Consider the following 23,171-nt stretch of genomic DNA (forward strand, 5'->3'; position numbering starts at 1 on the left):
GGCTTGCCCGGCAATAACGCAGGCAAATAGCAAGCGGCCATTGTGGTCGGGGCCAGTCCCAGGACAATCGCGGAGAAGGTGGGGAGGCCCCTCGGCCCTCGGATCGGGTCCAAGTTGGGTGAGGTGCTGCCCTGCGTTGCCTGCGCGGGCAAGCATTCAAGCAAGCAATCAAGGACCGGGGTCCTCCACTGCCTGAACTGGGTGGCTACGTCGTGCATCTTGCCCTGGACCTACCGAGCCCGAGGCCGGCTCGTCATCCCGCCATTCGGCGCGTCGATTTCATATTTGACCACCCCCAGGCCCCGCGACACCTCCGACCTTGCCCCGGATTCCTAGATTGTGCGGCCCTGCGTCCTGCGAACCAACAACGACCAGAGCCTCACCGCAACACCTTCTACTGGGACGACAGAGCAACCCTGACACGAGTCGCGTTCTTCTCCCGCCTCGTTCACCATGGTCTTCCTACCCCCGCCTTGGTCTCCCAAGCTGCCAGGTGCGTGCGCCGTGCGCCGCCTCCAATGCCGTGAACGATCGGCCGTTTCGCCCAGACAACTGACCAGCTGCAGTCCCTCCCGACTCCATTACCGTCGAGGAATTTGTCAACTCTGAGAAGTATGGCCGCCGACTTTTCGCTCTCTCGCGGCCGCCGTACACATGTGGCCTTACCGGTACCACGCGCAGCAGCGCCCAAGTCGCCGAGCGAGTCGACCATCTCTCTCGCGCCATTGGCAAGCGCTTAGGCTTCAACCCCCATGAAGGTACCGAGTGGGATCGCGTCGTCGCATTGTACTCTCTGAACACGGTGCGTGGGCCCGCTTATCAGTCTGGCCGGAGAAATAAGCTGACAAGCCATCGACCAGATCGACTACATCCCGTTCACTCACGCCGTCCACCGCCTCTCTGGCGTTGTCACTCCCGCCAGCGCTGCCTACTCGCACCAGGAGCTCGAGCATCAGCTGCGCACATCCGGCGCCAAAGCTCTCTTCACCTGCATCCCGCTTCTTGAAAACGCCCTCAAGGCCGCTGAAGGCGCCGGCTTGCCCCTCGACCGAATCTTTATTCTACCCGTCCCCAACGTCCCTCATAATGTGTCCCATTCAAATATTGAGGACCTCATCGAGGAGGGCAAGGCGTTACCTGCTTTGTCGCCACTCAAGTGGTCAAAGGGTCAAGGCGCACGGCAGACAGCGTACTTGAGCTACTCAAGCGGCACCTCAGGCTTGCCCGTAAGTAGCAGCACCCTTCGGTTGACTTTGTGGGCTCCATCTTACTCTCGTTAGAAAGCCGTTATGATCTCTCACCGCAACGTCATTGCCAACGTTCTCCAAATCTGCGCGTCCGACTCCGTGGCGCGCGACCAGATCGGCCTCCAGACGCAGACGACCCTCGGTGTCCTACCCTTCAGTCATATCTACGGGCTCGTGCTTGTCGGGCTTGTGGGCCACTTCCGTGGCGACCAAGTTGTCGTGCTCCCCAAGTTCGATCTCACTAGCGTGCTTGCGGCTGTACAAAACTACCGGATCGAGCAGCTGAGCGTCGTCCCGCCCATGCTCATTCAGATGATCTCCAACCGGGAAAAGTGCGATAAGTACGACCTGAGCAGCGTGCGTTGGGTGTTTAGCGGCGCTGCCCCGTTGGGCTCGGAAGTCATTGATGACTTGCTGAAACGGTATCCGAGCTGGCGCATCGGCCAAGGCTATGGCAAGTCTTCCCCGCGTGACCAAGTATTCACGCCGTGCCCTCCGTGGCTAACATGTGTCAACATAGGCATGACGGAAGCGTCGCCCTCTATCCTCAACACTATCGAGACCGACACGCTGTTCGGCTCATCCGGGCCACTCGTTCCGGGCTGTATTGCCAAGATCATTGACGCCGAGGGCAAGGAGGTTACGGAGCACGAGACTCGCGGCGAGCTGCTCGTCCAGTCGCCGTCAGTCGTTCTCGGCTATCTCAACAACGAAAAGGCCAACGCGGAAACGTTCGTTTGGGATGACGATGGGCGGTGGCTCAAGACGGGTGACGAAGTTCTCGTGCGCAAGTCGAAAAACGGGAACGAGCACTTTGTTGTTACAGATCGCATAAAGGAGCTCATCAAAGTCAAGGTATGGACTCGCTCCTTTGAGCCGTAAACAAATCTCAACGACGCTAATTTGACGGGTCATGTCAGGGTCATCAAGTTGCGCCGGCAGAGCTTGAAGCGCATCTTCTCGCACACCCCTTCGTGTCCGACTGCACCGTCATCCCTATTCCTGACGACTGGGCGGGCGAGGTCCCCAAGGCATATGTTGTCAAGGCGACGGCCGCCGTGGGCAACACCTCGGACGCTGACGTTATCGCTGCGATTTGCAAGCACGTTGAGGATCACAAGGCACGACACAAGTGGCTCAAGGGCGGCGTCGAATTTATCGATGCCATCCCCAAGAGTCCCAGTGGCAAGATCCTGCGTCGGCTCCTCAAAGACAAGGAGGCCCAGCGGCGGAAGAAGAACGGCGCCAAGCTGTAGAGTGTCGGATGCATCGACATGTCGGAGTTTGGGGGGCGTCTGGCCGTCTTTGGTGTTCGGTTACAGAGTATGTTGTCGTCTTTCAGTGTGCACATCAGCTTTTCAACTTTTTGCGTAGACAGCGAGCTCGCACGACCCGCATCGGACTTATCGATGGCGGTACACATGTACACTTCGCATATTAAACGATCAGAATAGCGCACGCGAATCTCGTCGAGACAGTGATGACCCTAGCTCATGCCTTGTCAGCACTGCTATGCAGGCACATCGTCGTAGGTGCCTGACCTGACTGAGTGTGTCACGTCGCCGTGATGTAGCTCACCGCTACAGAAGTCCGAGTTGTAAGAGATGTATCACCAAGTGGCACCAGCTTTGCCGTCTTCGGCCATCTGGCATTGAATGGCGGCTCTAGGTAAGTTGCGTTGCGAATTTGGAAGGGGAAAATCGGTGCGCCCCTCCATGTTCATCATGTGTGTGGTTCTGTCCTCGGCGTCGCACAGTGAGATTGACGGGCTGTGGAACGACGGACGGCTTCGATGCTCTTTCAGACCTACGCCGAGCATGCTTGTCACCACAAAAGCGACACATTGCACTCAATAATGGTGGAGGAAGTATCACGCCTAGTCACGGTTTGCCTGGATATCTCATGCTTCATTCTTTTGGCTATGGACAGTGAAAGCGAGGTTTTACGCCCCGCCCTTCATCCTCCGCAGTCGCTCTTCCGCCGCCCTGGCTCTCCTCTCTCTTTCCAGCTTCATCCTCATCTCCGGCGTGAGACCCCTCGCCTCATCTTCTCTCTTCTCCTGCGCCGTCTTCGCCATTCCAGCGGCCAGGGTCGTGCCCCCGCGAGTCGTCTTACTATCAACAACCTGCGGCCCCTCCTTACGCAGCCGCTCCTCCTCGGCCTTCCGCCGGTCCGCCTCCTTGCGCTCCGCGTCCTGCTTCTCCCGCTCGTCGCGCTTCTCCGCCTCCGCCTTGGTCATTGCGACGGGGACCTTGGCGTCGTCCCACGCCCACTTCCCCTCGCCGAGCTCGGATCGGGCAACGCGGAAGGCGTCGCGCGTGGACCGGTCGCCGGCGAGCTCAAACGGCGTCTTGCCCTCGGCGTTCTTGAGCAGCGGGTTTGCGCCTCCCCTGGTCAAGAGGCCGAGGACGAGCGGAGACGAATTTTGCGCGGCGGCGAGGTGCAGCGGCCGGGGCGCGTGGTGGTTCTGCTCCTTGGGCTGGAACTCGAAGTCTGCGGTCAGGCCGTTGTTGGTGAGGTAGGAGAGGAGTGCGGGTAGTTTTGATCTTCGGATGAATGCTTGTAGCTGGGAGGTGTGCAGCAATGCCGTCTCTTCCTCTTCCGATAGCTTTGGTTTCGATGGCTTTGGGCTGGCTGCTTTTGTCGGAGTCGCGGCCGGCTCCGTCTCCTTGGCCTCCTTCTCCGGGTCAATCTCTCGGACTTTGAGGCGCGTGAGCTCGATGAACGATCGCATGAGCTCATTCTGCGTGGCTCTCCTCGTGCTGAATGGGAAGCCGCGTATGCGCGTGTCGTTGTGCTGGATTACCTGGCCCTCGTAGGGCCCAAACAACGTCCTGCGGTTCGTCGTCCCCGTGGCGCGGATGAAGAGCAGCTCAGACGTATCCAGGAGAGCCTTCCAGTCGTGCAGGAGAGCCCTCACGTCGGCGACTAGAGCTTGCTCGTTGTACCTGCGCAAGCTTGAACCGGCAGAATGCGCGGCGCCTTTGGCGCTGTCGTTTGCGGACTGCGAGCCGCCTTGCTTCCGCCTGGTCGTGTATCGGTGGAACGTCTTGTGGGCCAAGACGGTGGCTTCGCGGTTCATGGTGGTGCCCGACTTGGATGGCCGAGGCGCGAGGGAGACGACCATGGCGGCAAAGTGGCCGCCGCCGATCATGCACAAGAAGATGTGAGGCCCCTTGTAGGCTATGGGCGGCAGAGTTCCATCCTTGGCCGGCTTCGGTACGGATATGGGCTCAACCTGTTTCTTTCGTAGCACGTCGACCAGATCTGTGTTTCGTAGCTCTTGCCCCGTCAGGATTGCCCGGTAGAGCCCGAAATACGACTTCTCGGGCAGGACTGGTGAGCTGAACCATATGAGAGGTGGCTTGGACTTGTTCCGGCGGCGCATTGCGTTTTCATCATCATTCTCATCGTCCTCCGCGTCACCCCTCTTGTCAGCCAGCTTCGCCTGCCTCTTGAGCAGCGCCGTCAGCGTAGACTCCTGCCGCCCATCCTCATCCTCGTCTTCGGAGTCATCGGAATCGGACCCGGACAGGGACTCGTCCAGGTCGCCTATCAGCTTCTCAAACTCAGTCTCCGAGACGGGCTTCAGGCCGCGAAGCTTCTGCTTGAGGTTGTAGTGGTGCAGGTCCGACTTGAGGTGGCTGCGCTGGTCCAGCAGGGTGGCAAACGTCAGCCCGCAGAGTGAGCAGGCCTGCGAGCCGACGAGGTTATCGGTAGAGGCGTTTGGGCTCTTGTCCTTTGGTGAGCGCGACACTTCCGGCTCGGGCACGACTACTGAGTCTGAGTCGGCCTTGAGCGTCAGCGTCTCCAGGACCTCTCCCGGCAGGTCGTAGACTGCGCGGCCGTCAGTGTGATTCCTCAGCCATGGCGGGGCAGGTCGCGTTACCGTAAAGCGGTCGTTTCAGGAGCTCCTCGTTGCGGCTCGCCATCGCGGATGCTTCAGCGCGTCTCAGTCTGAGTTGTTGATAGATCCCACTGGACCTCGCAATAATGAGTCGGGGGACCGCACTCAGAGCAATTTAAGCGCCTCGGAATTGGGACTTCGAGTGTTGAGTAACTTGAGTTGAGTCAACCGGCAAGGCCCCACCATCAAACCTCAAGCTTATGACGCTGCTACCGTGGCTTATCTTATCGCGGTGTTGTACATTTGGGCCTGGCTACCCTACACCGGCACTCAACTAAAAGTTGAAATGGATTCACACCTTCCTTTGTCATCATACTTTCTTGGCATGCAAGTGTTAAGAAAGTAGCGCATTCTATACCAATTTGATTAACAGTTGTGCCACCAACTCTGCGAGCCGCGCTCTGCGCTGGCTTTGGCAGCGGCCATGGCAACTGCCACGGGCTCGCATGCCGGCTCAGATCCCTTTGATCTGGATAATCACATTCCCCTAACTTTTGCCGATCGGGCCCGTGCTGCCCAGCTCCGAAACAGTTCTCCGGTCGTGGACCGGCCGATCGGTGTCTCGCCGGCGCCACGGCGATTGGCCCAGACGCCATCTTCGCCTCTACTCCGACTCTCCAACTCTGCTGCTACGGAGGGTGCGCAGCCTGCTTTCGCGCCGTATAGGCCCTCGCTAGAACCCATTCTGGAGCCTATCTCCATCGTCGAAGGCGCCAACCGGGTCGCAAAAGAGCAAACGGATGCCTACAACGCCAAATTAGCAGTCTTCCATGCATTCTGCGAATCATTCGACCAGGCCGCGAAGCAGTTCACTTCTGGAATTGAGCATACCTTCGCGAACCAATTCGCCACCAGCTTCCTCGATTTCTGGCGCCAGTCTCTCTCGATACTGCCGCCCGTGACGGCGCCGACGTACAGCAGCGTTGCTGCCGGTCACAGTCCTCTCCAGGCCCCTGCGGGCCACGCCACCACCCCCTCTGCAGAGGCCCCGCCATCTGCACCACAACAAACAGCTGAAATACGTCTCCAGGGACGACCAATCCCCGCCCCACCGAAAGAGGACCTCCGGGTCTTTGTGCGACTTGACGCCGAAGCACCGGCGAGGAAGCTCGAATCGTACGCGATCCGGACCCACATCGCCGCGAAAGTCGGCATCGACCTCCACCAAATCCCGGCAGCCTTCCCCGTAAACTCGGGCTGGGCTATTCGCACCGCGGATGCAACCATTAGAGACCTCATCGTCCAGCGCCAGTCCGAATGGGCTGACGTTCTCGGCGCGAAATCCGTTGAAGTCAGCAAGAAATGGTACACCTACGTCGTATCCAATTGTCCTCGCAGGCTCACTGATGTCCAAGGCAACGAAGCCGACTACGACGAAGCCCTCAAAAGCGAAATTACCTGCCAAACCGGCCAGACGGCCGTCAACATCCGCCCTAGTCGTCACGACTCAAACGATCTTCCTGTCAAGACACTCCTCGTGTCTTTCCTCAAACCCACGCAGAAACCCTGGCGGCTTTTCGGCTCTAGCAGGCTGGCCCGATACATCGACAAACCCGTAGCGCCCCGCCAATGCGACAAATGCTGGGACTTCCACGCCCGACATAGCTGCGACCGCCGACCGTCCTGCAAGCGATGCGGCAAGGTCGGACACGACGACTCCTCTTGCGCAGCGCCGGAGCAGTGCGGCAACTGCCTCGGACCGCATGCCGCAGATTTCCTGAAATGCCCGGCTCGTCCCATACGATCCCATGGCGCCTTCCGCCGATTGACCAAGGAAGAGAAAACCCGCGTCCGAGAAATGGGCGCCCAGCTATCCGCCCAGCTAAGGCAAGGCACGGCTCAGGCGGACGCGCTCCCTCCACCGGACGGAGGATCGCCTCAGACCGTGAACCCCTCACCCGGACCGGCGCCATTGAGCGCACCTGAGGCGAACGACCGCCCCAGCCCTTCTGCTCCTGGTAGCACGCCCGGTAGCACGCCCGGCAGCACGCCCAGCAGCATGCCCGGCAGCACGCCCCCCAGCGCTCCCCAGCCCAACGACAGCCAAATCGAGCCTGAAGCCAACACTTCAAGAGCTGAGAGCGAGACCTCGACTCTCAGCCCAACCATGACTATAACCCCGCCATTTATCATCGTGGACACGACTCCTCGGCCCGCGAGCAGACCTGCCTCCCCCTCCAAGAAGCGACGCATCGACCCCATCGCGCATGACCCATGACGAGGCATACCCGTGCTCGACAAGACGGCAAGAAGACTCTACGAATCTTCCAAGCGAACGTGGGCAAGATCCCACCAGCACACGACTGCGCCCTTGCCCTTGCGGACTCTGAGCAATACGACGTTGTCCTGCTGCAAGAGCCCTGGACAGAAGCTAAATATGGCCGCTGTCTCACTAAAACTCACCCAGCATATGATACCTTTTCTCCAGTCGATAGCTGGACCAACAATACTACCCGCCCACGAGTCATGACATACGTCCGGCGACGCCCCGGCCTAACGGCCGACCAACGGCGTCCCGCGACAACTCGTGACATTCTCTGGCTCACCATCAACAATACGACGATAGTCAACTGCTACCGACAGCCTGATTTCGACGGGGCTCTTGACATACTCCTTGCCTGGAGCCCGCCGAGCAGGTGCTTGGTCGCGGGAGACTTCAACGCTAAACACTACAGCTGGCAGACCGGTCGTCTCGATGGCCGGGGCGACGACATCGCTCACTGGGCATCAGAGTCGAGTCTCAGCCTGCTCAACCCGACCGACGTGCCTACAAACCCGCATGGAAATACCATAGACCTTGCCTTCTCGAATGTACCACTGTCCGAGGCAGTCGTGGAGGACCATCTGGCCACTAGTTCCGACCACTTCACGCTCAGCATAGCGCTCCCGGAGGTGGGCGTAGCGCCAATACCACCTGGAAAAGTCCGCGTCACGACGGAAGACGAGATCAAGCGGTTCGTAGATCTCGTCCAGTATGGGTCAGTGGATATCCCAGCCCCGACTTCAACTACCGATGACCTTGATGCTCTTGCATCCGCCCTGGTGCGCCTCCTCCAAACGGCGGCGAAGGTGGCCGGTCGCCCCGTTCGAAAGCAAGGGTGCAGCGCCCCATGGTGGACCGAGGAATGCCGCCTGGCCGCAGCGGAATACCGCGCGATCAGAAGAGTCTATCCCCTTGGATTTTGCCGCGAAGTTCAGCTCGCCAAGAAAGACTTCCAGAGGGTTGTCCGCCAAGCTAAACGGCGATACTGGCGCAATCTCATCGACAGCTTTAACGACAGTTCATCTGTGTTTAAAGCCGTCCGATGGTTGAAGTCGCCAGGTGCCTTCCAACCACCACCCCTCGAGGTGGATGGCGTGGTACACGAAACGCAGCTCGACAAAGCCAATGCCCTCCGACGAGCCACGCTGGAAAGGCGAACCTCAGAAGACGACATAGCCGACCCGTGGGTCCCAGTCGCCGCGACTAGAGCGATACCATTCTCCCAGGATGTATCACTGGCCGAGGTGCAGGACGCGACCATCCGCACGGGAAACACATCCCCCGGCTCCGACAACATCACTGTCAATATGCTCAAAGCCGCCTGGCATATCATCGGCGAACATGTCCGTCGCCTCTACGAGGGCTGCCTCCGACTAGGCCACCATCCTCAACCATTCAGGGAGGCGGAAGTGGTCATGATAGCGAAGCCGGGTCGTCGGAATTTGTCGACACCGCGCGCCTGGCGACCAATCTCGCTGCTCTCCTGCCTAGGCAAGGGTCTTGAGAGGCTCATCGCACGCCGTCTAGCGTGGGCGTCCATCCACTATGGTGTGCTCCATCCGCAACAAGCTGGAGCCCTGCCGAAGAGATCCGCTGTTGACCTCGTGGCTGCTCTCGTGCACGACATCGAAGAAGCATTCGCTCGCGGACTGGTCGCCACGCTGGTGACAATGGACATCCAGGGGGCTTTTGACACCGTCCTCCGCAACCGACTGATCCTCCGCCTCCGTCAACAGGGATGGCCTGAGCATCTCGCACGGTGGGCTGGCTCGTTTATGTCAGACCGCTCGGCGTGCGTGCGATATCAGGATATTACCACACCCAGTTCCCCGCTCCAGTGCGGGCTGCCGCAGGGTTCGCCCGTCTCGCCCATCCTCTTCTTGCTCTATACAGAGCCGATCTATCGCCTGGGCAATCCGAAGGGTCGGTTCGGCTATGCCGACGACACCGGTATCCTATGCCTAGGAAACTCGCTGGAGTCGACGGCCGACAGGGCGTCGCGCTATGTCAGCGAGCTCGTAACATGGGGCGCCGCCAACGGAATAAGCTTCGACTCTGCAAAAACTGAGGTCATGCACTTCTGCCGAACCAAACCCAGGGTGTCGCCGCCTATCTTCCACGAGGGCGAGAGACGCCCGGAAAAAGCGATGCGCTGGCTAGGCATTTGGCTCGACAGCACTCTGACGTTCAAGACCCACGTCGAGAAATGGACAGCCAAGGCGCAAGCCGTGGCACACCACTTGCGAGGGCTCGCCAACACCAAACATGGCCCACTCCCGAGCGCTATGCAAAGAGCCGTCCGAGCCTGTGTCGAGCCAGTGCTGCTCCACGGCGCCGAGGCCTGGTACCCTGGATTGCGAGCCCCTCGCTGGAGCCAGCCCACGAAGGAGGGCTCCTCCGGAATCCAGCAGCTGCTGCGGAAGATGAACAAGTCGCTTCACAACTCTATGCGTGCCGTTCTGCCAGTCTGGAGGACGACGCCTATCGCCGCGCTGCATCGTGAGAGTGGCATCCCGCCGATCGCCCAGTTGCTCGAAACTCGCCGGATGCGCTTCGCAGCCCGCCTTAAGCGTGTGGATGAGGCACACCCGCTGGCCAAACGCACACTGCAGCCGAAGCCGCCGACCATCCATAGGTCGATCAAGCTGAAGTACCAGATGCCTCGCGAGGCTTTCCGGACTAGACTCAGACGCAGCGATCAGCTGCTACCTCGCAGCACGCGACCACTGCTCCTGCCCCGCCGTTTCGACGAGCACGCGACGACCCTACAGACCGCGTCGAAAGACGAGTCTGCAAAAGACTTCCTGGAATGGCTCCGGTCTATCCCTCGTGAGACGCTCATCGTCTACTCAGACGGATCCCTCTCCAAGGAGAAGGCCGCTGGGTACGGCTATGTAATCCATCGCGACGGACATACCTTGACGACTGGCAACGGCCGCCTTGGCCCAGCGGAGGTCTTCGACGCCGAAGCCAAGGGCGCCCTTGAGGGATTGCGTGCTGCACTGAACCTCCCTAGCCCACGACGCATCTTTGTGTGCCTCGATAATCTCGGGGTCGCAACCTGCCTGGGAGGCATGCCCGCGGACTCTTCTCAGGAAGTGTTCCTCGAGTTTCAGGCTCTGGCCACGGCGCATGGCGCCGTCGAGGTCCGCTGGATCCCTGGCCACACCAACATTGCGGGCAACGAGCAGGCGGACGCCTTAGCGAAGGCGGCCACCTCCTTGCCCAAACCCGCAGACGCTCTCCCGACACTCGCTCACTTGCGCAGGACTGCCCGGCAGCAGCCCAGAGACGCTTTTGAAGCCTGGTGGGACGCCTCTGCACCCGACCAATACAAGCCACTGCATCTCAAGCCTGCCATCGGCTGCCCACCAGAGCTAGAGCTCCCACGACCACTGCTCCACCACCTGCTCGCGGCACGGTCTCGTCACGGAGACTTTGCCGACTACCACGAGAGATTCAACCACGACGACGCGCGGCTAACATGTTCATGTGGCCGACGAAAAGAACCGAGTCATCTCTTCTATTGCCGAAAGATCCTGCCGCGACATCGGATGAGGCTGGCCCCCTCACCGACTGCGGCAGTCAATCGTGCAATAGGCAGAGACTTCGACAAGTTCGTCAAGCTGGCGAAGGCAAGCTCGTTCTTCGAATGGGCGCGTCCTCGCTACTAGGCAAGCCGCTCCACCCTCCCTTCTCTCTTTCCTTTGTACTTTTGCATGTTCGATACATATTCTTTGCCCGTGTAGGCGGAGGGTGTCGCACCACCCTTTGCCCGCCCGGGTCAATTGAGGCCGCTCTTGCAGCCTCCGACGATGGCTTCTTTCGAGGCCTACAGAACACGGCACTTGGATGCCGCGCTTGGACGACCCGCTGACGGGCACCGAGCACGAATCGGAGCGCCTCTGAGCCGATGAAATGCTGGATGGTGGTTTGTTTACTTTTCGCGATAGGGAAGAGGGGGGATCCGAGGAGGTAATCTCTGAGTGACCCACCAGAACCTGTATCGATAACGTAGGATAGACCCACTAGCTCAGCACGTCCTGTGCCCCATAGGGACCTGAGCGGCCTCACGGCCGCTGGACGGAAAACACACTAACTAACTAACTAACTTGAAATGGATTCATCCGCACAGTCATACGGCAGGTTTCTAACGGAAAACAAAGTAAATGATCGTGGCAGCCACTGTGCAACACCTCGGAGGGCCTCATATAAATATGAATCTATTCGTCCTTGAGCGGAGGACTATGACATAACGACCCAGACATGTATCAGGATACAACACCAGCAGTTACACCCTCGGGCCGTTCGCTTCGCCGCCAGCCGTCCTGTCAATGCAACTTGGCCCGCGACTCGCAGGTCAGAGACTCCTGAGCTCAAACCCGAAGCTAATTTCCTCGCACTTGACCAAGAGATCCTCGCGCACCCCTGGCCCGCAGGCCGCTGTGCCCACACCCGCAACCTTGGCGTCCAGCCGGAGCAGTGTTGCGTCGTCCTCGACGAGATCATCGGGGTGCTTCGCGTTCTGAATAGTCTGCGCACTATGGTGTGAGGCAGCAAAGTCGAAGAAGGATTCGTCACCGATGCGAATCGCTCGGATGCCCGTCAACGACTCTCCGGGTTCCGTGACCTCAACCCAGCGGGTGCGACCGCGATTGCCGTTCTCCTGGGGAACGTCGTAGGACACCTGCATCTGGGGCACGGACTGTTTCCAGATATTGGTACGCGCTGCGGCGTTCTTGTCAGGGTAGCTTTCCCCAGGCCCGTGGCCGAACCATTGGACCTCGGAAAGAGCCTTGCTGAGGCGCAGGTTGAAGCCGATTCGGGGGACGTGTGTTGGCTTGTATCCCGACGGGGTCATACGAGTGGCATAGGCCCTCAATGAACCGTCTGACTTTATGGTGTACTCCATCTCGCAGTCCCAGCCCCAGGCAAGCACGGGGGCAGAGAAAAATGTATGCGCCCTGACAACGATCGCGTGGGGATCGGCCTTGTCGACGCTCATGGATCGAAGCTGACTTGTCAACTGGTCAAGCCCGAATCGCTTCCAGTAGGGTAGGGACAGCGGTACGTCATTGTCCGTAGCCGGTCTCCAGAAGGAGGGATATAGCGCCGCCCCATTTTCAGGGTCAGGCTCAAGCAGGGTCCGCTGCTTTGAGATCCAGCTCCTGAGCCCACCCCGAGCGCTGTCAAAAGAGAACTCGAAGCCGTCTCCGCTAATTATCGTGCTCTCCCGAGACTCAAACACGGACAGCTCTCGAGGAACACCATGAGAATTCCCATTGAGGGTGGGACGGACATTGCGAGGGACACTTTGCGAAGAGGCAAGCTGATACTCGAACGAGGCAACTTCATGATCAGGCGATGACCAAAGTGTTGGCTTCGCCAATGTGACTGACAGAGACAGGTAGGCATCCCGTCCGGTGCTTGAATTGTTTGGCATGAGCTTCTGGAGCTCCGTCACCGGCGCCTTTGCTCCCGGCCTGACGCCGGGGAGGCTTAGTTCTCCACTGCTGGTCACGGTCTCGCTGTACTCATGTCAATACCAAGTCACCTGCGAGCTCGAGCGAAACGTGTGAGCTTACCCGTCGTCAAAATATCTCACCGTATATGTGAGCGTATGGCCGTCCAATTCCAGGAAGTTATATCGGTTCTCCACGATGAGCTGGCCGTCGACGACCTCGAAAAGGACTGGTTGGTTTACCACTCTCAGCTCATCCATCCCTGGCATAGGCTGGTGCAAACTGTTGAGAAGGCCGTCCATGACGAAAGTGCTGTCGTTGGGAGTGTCGCCAAAGTCGCCACCGTAGGCATAGTACCCGCCATCTCCTCCATCGTTCTCTTTCCACAGGCCATGGTTGGCCCACTCCCAGATGAAGCCGCCTTGGAGACGAGGGTAATCGGTGAAGGCCTTCTCATAATCCTCCAATCCGCCTGGGCCATTACCCATGGCATGGGCATACTCACACAGAATCATTGGTTTGGTGAACTTGCCGTTCTCGACGCCCTCTTCTTCCACAAGCTTAATAAGGCGGTCCATCGGGGGATACATGTAGCTATACATGTCCGCCGTCTCGGCGTGAACGTCGCCTTCGTAGTGAATGGGCCGCTCTGGATCAAACGCTTTGATGTACTTGTACATGGCCTTGTGATTGCAGCCATAGAAGGATTCGTTGCCCAGGCTCCAAATGATGATGCTTGGGTGATTCTTGTCCCGCTGGACCAGCGAGCGAGCACGATCCACGTAAGCCGCCTCCCATGACGGGTTGTCTGTGGTGTACTTGGCGGCCTGCGGGAATGTAAACTTTTTGCGCTCTTCGTAGTCAATCTCCTCTGCGATGTCCTGCGGTCGTGCCACGGCATCATAGAAGCCGTGGCATTCCAGGTCCGCCTCGTCCATGACCCATAGGCCAATCTCGTCGCACAAGTCAAGGAGCTTGGGGTTGTTGGGCTGGTGGGAGCATCGCAGGGCGTTGACGTTGTACTGTTTCATGAGAAGAAGGTCCTGTCTCGCAAAGTCCATAGGTACAGCACGGCCGTGCAGCGGATGGTGCTCGTGTCGATTGACACCACGAAGTTGGATGGGGGTACCATTGACAGTCAAGAGACCGTCGAGGATCTCAACCTTGCGGAATCCCAATCGCTGCTTGACAGCGCACGGGAGACCACTGTCACTGTTCAAAGAGAGCTCGACACAATACAAATTGGGCGTCTCTGCAGTCCACTTTTGAGGGTTAGAAACGGGCAGGCTGAGGTCGACCTTTGTGTCGTTGGGGCTGATCGCGGCCTCGACGGACCCTATCACAGCGCCACCGTTCTCTTGAAGCTCAGATAGCGTCAACATGAGCTTTGCATCGTTGTGTGTCTGCACGTCGACGGCCGCCCGCAGAGTGGCGTCTTTATACTCGGCGTCGAGCTCAGTTCTCAGGAACCAGTCCTCAATCCTCAAGCTCTCCGAGAAAGAGATGAGATGGACGTCGCGGAAGATGCCTAGACAGTGTTAGCTGAATGCACCCAAGGATATTGACAGAGCACGTACCTGAGAGCCACCACTGGTCTTGATCCTCAATATAGGTACCATCACACCACTGATAGACTTTGACAAACAACTCGTTGGGCCCATCGCGATCCACGTATTTGCCAATGTCAAACTCAGCGGGGTTGCGCGAGCCTTGCGCGTAGCCGACTAGAGCTCCATTGACGTAGACGTGGTAAGCGCTGTCGACGCCGTCGAAGCGCAGCCGCAGCTGGGAATCACGGGGCCAGCCTGCGGGTGGTTGGAAGCTTCGGCGGTAGACGCCCGTGGGGTTCTCCGTCGGCACATATGGCGGGCAGACGGGAATGGGAAACTGGGTGTTTGTGTACCACGGCTTTCCGTATCCCTGGAGCTGCCAGTGGCCGGGGACCGCGAGAGGCTTCCAGTCCACGATGTCAGAGTCGGTCGGGTCGGGCGCACCGGCGGCGGTCGACGACAGGTGGAAATCCCAGGTGCCATTGAGCTCAACTGAGGATTCCGGGATGTAGTACGAACGCGTGGGGAGGCAGTTTCTGCGAAAAACTGCCTCGTTGCAGTAATCCGGTCGGGCGTCATCCTCGCGAGGAGGGATCCCTTTCGGGCGCACGACGACTGTTTCTTTGGAGGACGACATTGGCGCTTAGGGAAACGGTCGATGCCAGCAGTCGAGGCAAATTGGCAGTGAGGAGCAAAAGAGTTCTGAGAACATCTGGTGGGAGATGCCTTTTCAACCTTCGGCGCAAGCCGCATCCCCGAGAGGGTAACCCGTACGGGAGCCTTCAACGGTCGGTGGAGTTGCACAACAGCCCGCGCGTACACAAGGATGATTCGAGTGCCGCCTGCTAGTGGCCATGGCACTCATCATGCCACGGTTAATTCCAGATGCCGCCACCGCACCCCACATGGAGCTGGCGGTCTCGACAGAGCTTCTCGGGGAAGAGGCCGGATGAGCCCTTGGAATCCACGGGGATGTCGGAACCCGAACTGCCATCGAGTCGGTCACGATCCGCCACGGGCCGCAACGTAGAAGCAAATGGTGACGGTCTCGATTATGCTTTCAAAGGGTGGCGTGGAGGCAATAGTTTGTTGTGTCAGCGCGTTGGTCGCCTGAGCAGTGGGCAGCGTGAGGAATTGGCGTGGCCATTGGGAAGGGTCCGTGGTTCCCCCTGGGGAAGCGCACCAATTGAGCTGTCCGACGCCGATGCCGCTGCGGGTGAAGTTGGTGCAGAATGGTGTGCAGAATGGTGGCGTGCGGGGAATTGGAGGCGACCCTTGGCGTCGGGGAAGCCGGAGCCGAGGGCTTCAGGGCACAGGGGGCAAAGACTGGCCACTAACGACGACTTTGCACACTGCGAGGCAGCCACTCCATGCACCCCGAAGCGGCAGGGCATGGAAGGTGCCTCATCACTCAGCAGTCTGCAGGAGCGGCAGTGCCCACCATAGGCTCGAAAGGCTTGTTCCCCAATCCTCCATTCCTCCTCAGCAATGAAATGGAAACAGCCGATCGGCTCCCCCACACGCTTCGAACGCTTCGCACGCTTCACTTCACCCGTCCGCCACTTACCCGGCTTACCCTGGTACCCCAGCTTTTCTCTCCCCAGCCAACGCTGCCGAGACGTGGCGTGTTGTTGACCAGAACCCAGGTGGCCGGTTTCCCTCAGCCATCACGAGGCAGTCGAGCGGGACCGGCGCCTGGCGCACCTCGAGCAGAGCGCCACAGCCAGCTACCCCCGGTGGACCCCTGTCATGGTGCCCCCAATACGGCCAAACGTGCCGGAGACAACTCCCCCCCGGAAGTCTGTCCCGTCGTCCAAGATGGCCTCGCTTGAATGACTCTGGCTTGATTCCGTGCCTACGGCCGGTACTTGCCCTGGCCCATCTCTGCCCCCTCCCTCACCAAAGCCGCGGTCGCCTGCAAGCCTGGCCTGTCGCATGATGCTCGATCTTTGAGGACATGTACGCACGGGTATAAAGACTCAAAGACTCCCAGGGATCCCGACAGCGACACTAGGGATATCCAATTCGGCACCTGAAGCAGTGTCGCTCGCTCTCGGCCGTCACTATTGGCCTTTGTCTGTCAATCCCGTGCAAAGCCTGCACTCGGCGCCCATTGTCCTGTCAGTATGACTGCTTCTCTGTCAGAGAAGAGAGAGGCCACTGTGGACCACAGCGATACCGTCCCAGATGTTGGCACGGCGGTCCAGCTGGCCCACGCGGCCGAGGAAAGGAAGTCGTCCCCATGGACTCCGTCCATGTTCCGCCTCTACCTCGTCCTAGCCTGCGCCTATTTGTGCGGCTGCCTTGTAAGCCAAAGTTTCCCCATTGACCTGATGCGGATGAGCACCCTGGCTGACATGGCCTGCAGAACGGGTACGATGGTTCACTTATGGGCGGCCTGAACGGCATGACCTCCTACCAAAAGTTCTTCGGCATGTGAGTTGCTCTACATCGAAGGCATTTGCTCGTTCGCTGTCCAGTACTGATTGCCCTTTCAGGCAAGTGGCCGATTCAAGCACCGGACTGGTCTTTGCAATGTATAACATCGGCTCCGTGGCCGCTGTTTTCTTCACCGGCCCGGTCAACGACTACTTCGGACGCCGATGGGGCATGATAACTGGCGCGGCTATCGTCATCATCGGCACGTGCGTGCAGGCCCCCTGCCATAGCCGTGGCCAATTCTTAGGCGGCCGATTTGTCCTCGGGTTCGGCGTCAGCTTCTGCTGCGTGTCGGCGCCATGCTACGTGAGCGAGATGGCGCACCCGCGATGGCGCGGCACGCTCACTGGACTGTACAATTGCACTTGGTACATTGGCAGTATCATTGCAAGCTGGGTCGTCTACGGCTGTAGCTACCTGGACAGCAACTCCGCTTGGCGCATCCCCATCTGGTGCCAGATGATTACATCTGGCATCGTCGTGTTGGGAACCTTTTGGCTTCCGGAGTCTCCTCGATGGCTCATGGCCCAAGACCGACACGCCGATGCCGCCAAGGTCCTCGCGACATACCATGGAGAAGGCGATGAGAAGCATCCTTTGGTGCAGCTCCAACTGCACGAGATGTCCCAGCAGATCTCGGCCGAGGCGTCTGACAAGAAGTGGTGGGACTACCACGAGCTCTGGAACACGCACAGCGCTCGCCGCCGCCTGATTTGCGTCCTGGGCATGGCAATTTTTGGCCAGATTAGCGGCAACAGCTTGAGCTCTTACTATCTCCCCGCCATGCTCAAGAACGCTGGCATCACGGACGAGCACAAGGTATTGGCGCTGAACGGCGTTAATCCGGTGCTCAGCTTTCTAGGCGCCATCTTGGGTGCTCGCCTCACGGATGTCATCGGCCGCCGACCCTTACTCCTATACTCGATCGTATTCTGCTCGTGCTGCTTTGCAGTCATGACGGGGACGAGTAAGGTCTCACTTGACCAGCCCGACAACACGGCTGCCGCCAACAGCACTGTCGCGTTCATCTTCATATTCGGCATCGTCTTTTCGTTTGGCTGGACCCCGCTGCAGTCTATGTACATTGCCGAGACACAGCCAACGGCGACTCGTGCAAAGGGAACGGCAATCGGCAATTTTGCCAGTTCGGCCGCCTCAACTGTCATCCAGTACAGCAGCGGTCCGGCGTTCGACAAGATTGGCTACAAGTTCTACCTGGTGTTTGTGTTTTGGGACTTGTTTGAGGCTGTGTTCATGTACTTTTTCTTCCCTGAAACCAAGGATCGTACTCTGGAGGAGCTTGCAGAGGTGTTTGAGGCGCCGAATCCGGTCAAGAAGAGTTTGGAGAAGCGGAGCGCCACAACGGTCATGAACACTCTCCAGGTCAAGGATCAGGGCAAGGAAGTGGAGGATGTTTAATGGGGCATCTCATCCTGTCACAGTGCAGCCGGGCGATCTTGGAGACCCCAGATGTGAGCTTCTTGGATTCTTGCCTGCGGGCTTGGCCAGTCCGGCGGTCGACATAATCGACAGACATACTGGGGCTTTTAAAGGGCGCCTGCCGGCTGCGCAAGGATGGCATTGGTGCGCGTGGAGCATACCACCCTTTCGTAATACGCAAAATTGGCAAACTTGCAGGCAATATCTTGGCCCGCGACAGAGTATTGGTGAAATTTTCATCGTACAACGAGATCAGCTCATGGCCGCATGTATCTGGAGAGGAATGTGGGTGCTCAAAACTTCTGCACGTTTGCGCACTAGCCGACGCTCTGCCGTTTGATGAAAACGCAAGCGATGTTGTACCGCGTCAACGACAATGATCCCATCAATTCGTTTCCTTGATCAACCAAGAGCATGGCTTCGATTGTGGCTGCAGGGGAAGCCTGGCAGACCCCAGTACTCCAGAATCCCGATCGCTCGTCGCTGGCCCCATGCCATTTTCTGGCCAGGTGCAGCCGCGTGGATCCCTCCTTCCCTCCCCCAACGTACACTAAACGCTCTGCCCCGCATGACCTGCGTGGTCGCCCAGGTTCTCCGCCAACGCCAAATAATCCTCCTCTCGCACCCTCGGCCCGGATCGGAGCGAGTCACAAAGCCCTCGAAGCGATAAGAGTTCGTGTTGGCAGGGCCACGAAACATGGCAGAACCACGGGCTCCAGCGTGGTCACCGCCGAATGAGCCGGCCAGAAAGCGCTTGAGGACCTCACATGCGGTACGTTGCCACTTGTGAGCGCACTTGACCTGGTGCTTCAGGGGCCTCTCACTCCTGGAATTCTGTCCTGGCTCACAGGGTCCCCTTCCGTGACTGATGAACCCCACTGACTGGCTGTTATATCAGTGCGATATCTGCCGGAGCCGCAAGATCAGGTATGCCTCATGGTCATCTCTCAATGGCTTGAGTAAGACACTTCACTGACGGTCTGCCAGGTGTGACGGCAACCGCCCCTGCGCAACGTGCGCTGCATCCGATCAGGACTGCGCGTACGGGTCCGAGGCGAGCTCGTGGGTATCCCCAACAGGCTTGGACACCTCTTGCTAGCCGTGACTGACTCTGTAGGCAAGGCGTGGAAAGACAGATCTCGTCTTAGACGGCGTATTACGCATCGAACAAACCCTGCGAGAGCTCAACTCGACGATCGTCAGTGGGCCCCATGAAGGCAAACCCACTCGTGTCAGGCTAACCGAACCGCCGACAGACTGCCTATTCAGCGTTTGCAGGGCGACAGGCTTCATCCAGCTCGCCTGTGGCTCATCCCACCACAAGCTCCTACGTCGACTCACCACCAATCACTGAGACGGGGTCGTCACGCGTCTCCCACCCTCAGACCCAAACACCCATCAGCGAAACACGCCCTGACAAAGGGGCTAACGGCGCCTTTGAGAATGCCGTCCTCGATTCTATGCACACGTCAACGACCGAGTCGGTGCTCCAGTGGCATCACTTCGATGGCTTCCCCTCACTGCGAAACGACTACACGTCGATCTTTCAGCTGGAACAGTCACGCCCTGCCTTGTCGATGAAAGTCGCAACTGTATATCCTTACGTTACTGTCGAAGATGTAGATTCCATTCTGGATTCGTTTCAGCAGAGCGTCAACTTTTGGTACCCGACCATGTCTCAGAGTCAGCTAGACAGGGTCAGAGCGGTGCTCAACTCTGGTGTCACATCCGAGGACAGCATTGAAGCGTCAATTTCCCTCCTGACCATGGCATTGGGCTGTGCCAGCCAGGCCACTTCTGGGCTCGAGGCACATGCGGAGCTAACGGACCAAGAGCAGCGGTGGCGGACGTCGAGACGGCAGATGGGCGACGTGTACTTTGATGCGGCGCTCAAGAAGGCCTATAATGCGCATCTCAGCGTGAGCTCGGTCTCTGCGCAATGCCTCTTTTTCGTTGCGTGAGTAATCCATCTCAGGGTCACATAAAGGGGAGAGACAAGTACAGAGCTGACAGCCTATCAGTCTATACTTTGCCTTCCTCACACGGCCACTCCAGGCTTGGGAGTACATTGGCGCCACTGCGGCGAAGTGCATGATGCTCCTCTCGTATCCTCCGGACGCCGACACACACGAGGACCGCGAGCGAACGAGGCGGATCTTTTGGTCCTGCTACATACTAGAGAGGTGATACACACGCAAGACTCTTTTAGACTTCCACTGACAGCTCGAAGCGATTACATTGCGGAGCTCTCTGCCAGTCCCGTCTCGGGCATTTCTCGCATCGAGTCGTCTGTTCCTCTTCCCGGCTCGTACAACACCCACCCGCTGCAACACGAAGAGGAGCAGTCTTCCCTGTACTTCCTTGCGTGTATCAGCATGCGCCGGCTTCTAAATCGCGTACATCATCTTCTCTACGCGAGTGGTAACGGAGCGGCTCTCGACACTGCTCGATTTCCGTTCATCGTTGCTGAGCTGCAACACCAATTGGACGAATGGCGCAACCTTCTGCCCACGTCTTTCGCGTTCACGATTGACACGGCGCCAACCACCAACGCTGCCAGCGGATTCCTCAGGCAGAGATATCTCACATGTCGCAGCGTCATATACAGGCCGTACCTGATGTGGCTGTTAAGCGGCAGTCGTGGTGGCAACGATGACTTGAGTGCAAGTGCTCCGAGCAAAGAGGCGAGAAAGAGCTGCAAGGCCTGCCTCGACGCTTGCTTAATGCATGTACTCAACCTCAGAGGGTTCCCGCAGACGGTTCTTGTTGACACATGGATATGCTCCCTTTCGTAAGTCCTCATATCTGCGAACCACGTGCTGGGACTGATCAGCGATATGCAAGAATGGCATGCGCCATGCTTGTTCTTCTAGCAGCCTGCCGCGTTCCGTCACTTAAGGATCTCATTGGGCCAGAGGTCCTTCATGCGGGCGAACATCTCAAGAGGCTTCTCCAAGGGTGGCAGCGACTGATGGGCGGGCCACGATCCCCAAGCGTTGACCAAAGCCTGCGCATCATAAATGAGGCAGACAAGTTCATTAGAGAAGCGTACCCAGCGTCACCGGTTGAGAGCTTCGCATTGCCAAGACGGCCAAGCGACCAGTGATCGACATGTCATTCGTTGGGGTTTTCGGAGAAAGGCGCGAGGAAGCCCCGGAGGCTGAGAAGTTTGGATATACCCATTTGCATTTACAGGCTTATTTAATCGGCTTTTGAACAGCTCTTTCTGCTTGCGTCCATGTATTACAGTCCGCATCTCGTCAGCCCCGCACGAGAGGATTACACCACGACCCCTCAATCGCTGTCACCCCGAGGCTCAATGCCTACACGCCTTCGCATAAACTCGACGATGTCGTCAATCTGTTCCGGTACCTTGTATCCGTGGCCGTGGTCCTCGTACCGCTTGAAGTCGACCTCATATTCGGCGGTCCCCAGCGCTAGGGCAGCCTGCTCACCAAATGCGAAACGCAGTACGTCGTCCACGGCGCCGTGGCCAAGCAGCACGGGCGTCCCGTAGGAGGTCTCGTCTTTCGTGGGATGCTCGGCGCTGGCGAGCTGAAGCAGTGAGCGCTGGAATATGTGCGCTTTGACGGCTGGATCGTGGGACGTCATGGACGAGTTGCTGCCGCGCGCGCTGCGAGCGCCGCTTTGGACACTGGTCTGGCTCTCGCTCTCGCTCGACGAGTCTTCGGCCGTGTTCATCTCGAGCTCGAACTGGAAGGGGAGGAAGCCGCTCATTCCGATCACGCCGCCAATTTTGTGGCCAAGGCTGAGCAGGATCGCGAGCGCCATGGCACAGCCCTGGCCCATGCCGCCGAGAACCACCTTGTCCGGCGCCACGAGCTTCAGCTCCCAGCCCATGATGGTGAACATCTCCCTCGCCGATGTGCAGAGACCCTTTCTCTGCGTCTCCTGCCGCAGACTCGGGTCCTTGAGGTTGACGACGTCGAACCATGCCGCGATCCTGGCGTGCTCAAGCGCGTGGCAGGGTCGCCGCGGTGCTGAGGGAAAGACCCATCGCACGCCGGGGAATAGGTAGTCGAGCGTCTTGCCCGCGGATGTCTTGCCCGTGGTGAGGAGATCGTGGCTGAAGATGCGGCCGTTGGAGGCGACGTCGTGGAGAAGTATGACGGTGTGCGTGTGCCGTGCGCGTGGCTTGATGATGTAGGGAGAGTTGAGGGGCTGGCCTAGGGACGGGGTCGACGACGGGTCTGAGAAGTGCGGGTCCCGGTTGCATGAGGGCATCGCCATGGTGACTTGCAGTGGCGCAAACGGTCGCGTTGATGAGCGAGAGACCGATGGCCAGCCTCATGCATGGCCGTTGAGGGAATGTATTGCTCGTGCCCTTGATGCCTGTAGCTGGTTGAAACTGGTGAAATATCGCTGATGTGATTACAGCACTTCCCTTCTTGAAGAAGGAAAGAGGGAGTTTATTGAGAATATCTGAAGGCCGCGAAAGAAAGGCTGCACGGCTTATGGATTATTCATGATTTAAACAGTGAACAATGGAAGCAGCAAGAACCACCGCTTCACAAGCGACTGTAATCTTGCCGTGGTGTTTCCGCGCTCCCAATCACAGGTCAACGTTATGTTTGCCGGCCCCATTACGCTCAGAGCCTCATTCACGGAACGTGTCCGTACTCAAACTCCTTTGGTCCGATGAGTTGGATGAGAGACGAGAGCACACACGTGCAGTGAAACACGGCCAGCCTTTTTCGTGACTGGCTGTCTTGGTGGCCTTCTACTCATGAGAAAATCTCAGCCAGGATGTTGCTTGTATAAGAATGGAGCCCTGGAGTCCAGACCAAAGATCGGGGATAATATATTCGAGTTGTGCCTCGGCAGAAGGCGAGAAATTCTTGT

At 58.5% G+C, this 23,171-nt stretch overlaps 6 protein-coding genes across 6 annotated transcripts; 3 read left to right on the forward strand and 3 right to left on the reverse strand.

The window, feature by feature from the left end:
* Positions 1-453: 453 nt before the first annotated feature.
* PLICBS_001420 (uncharacterized protein) lies at positions 454-2,503 on the forward strand (the record flags this gene model as incomplete). The annotated part of the gene is made up of 6 exons (XM_018317514.2): positions 454-493; positions 567-802; positions 861-1,226; positions 1,281-1,716; positions 1,768-2,102; positions 2,168-2,503. 6 exons carry the CDS (start codon positions 454-456, stop codon positions 2,501-2,503), a joined length of 1,749 nt encoding a protein of 582 aa, XP_018183039.2.
* A 686-nt stretch (positions 2,504-3,189) lies between these two features.
* PLICBS_001421 (uncharacterized protein) lies at positions 3,190-5,179 on the reverse strand (the record flags this gene model as incomplete). The annotated part of the gene is made up of 2 exons (XM_018317513.2): positions 3,190-5,084; positions 5,137-5,179. The coding sequence occupies 2 exons, from the start codon at positions 5,177-5,179 to the stop codon at positions 3,190-3,192; spliced, it is 1,938 nt and encodes a 645-aa protein (XP_018183038.1).
* Positions 5,180-11,777: 6,598 nt separating this feature from the next.
* On the reverse strand, positions 11,778-15,066 carry PLICBS_001422 (uncharacterized protein; the record flags this gene model as incomplete). The annotated part of the gene is made up of 3 exons (XM_018317512.1): positions 11,778-12,945; positions 13,003-14,407; positions 14,457-15,066. The coding sequence occupies 3 exons, from the start codon at positions 15,064-15,066 to the stop codon at positions 11,778-11,780; spliced, it is 3,183 nt and encodes a 1,060-aa protein (XP_018183037.1).
* A 1,489-nt stretch (positions 15,067-16,555) lies between these two features.
* On the forward strand, positions 16,556-18,287 carry PLICBS_001423 (uncharacterized protein; the record flags this gene model as incomplete). The annotated part of the gene is made up of 3 exons (XM_018317511.2): positions 16,556-16,735; positions 16,798-16,865; positions 16,928-18,287. The coding sequence occupies 3 exons, from the start codon at positions 16,556-16,558 to the stop codon at positions 18,285-18,287; spliced, it is 1,608 nt and encodes a 535-aa protein (XP_018183036.1).
* Positions 18,288-19,075: 788 nt separating this feature from the next.
* PLICBS_001424 (uncharacterized protein) lies at positions 19,076-20,495 on the forward strand (the record flags this gene model as incomplete). Its single annotated transcript, XM_065599821.1, has 4 exons — positions 19,076-19,094; positions 19,207-19,235; positions 19,565-20,265; positions 20,330-20,495. 4 exons carry the CDS (start codon positions 19,076-19,078, stop codon positions 20,493-20,495), a joined length of 915 nt encoding a protein of 304 aa, XP_065455893.1.
* Positions 20,496-21,602: 1,107 nt separating this feature from the next.
* On the reverse strand, positions 21,603-22,559 carry PLICBS_001425 (uncharacterized protein; the record flags this gene model as incomplete). Its single annotated transcript, XM_018317509.1, has 1 exon — positions 21,603-22,559. The coding sequence occupies one exon, from the start codon at positions 22,557-22,559 to the stop codon at positions 21,603-21,605; it is 957 nt and encodes a 318-aa protein (XP_018183034.1).
* Between the last annotated feature and the right edge of the window lie 612 nt (positions 22,560-23,171).

Source organism: Purpureocillium lilacinum (genome assembly GCF_023168085.1).
Source record: "Purpureocillium lilacinum CBS 284.36 DNA, scaffold_1, whole genome shotgun sequence".
Taxonomy (NCBI): domain Eukaryota; kingdom Fungi; phylum Ascomycota; class Sordariomycetes; order Hypocreales; family Ophiocordycipitaceae; genus Purpureocillium; species Purpureocillium lilacinum.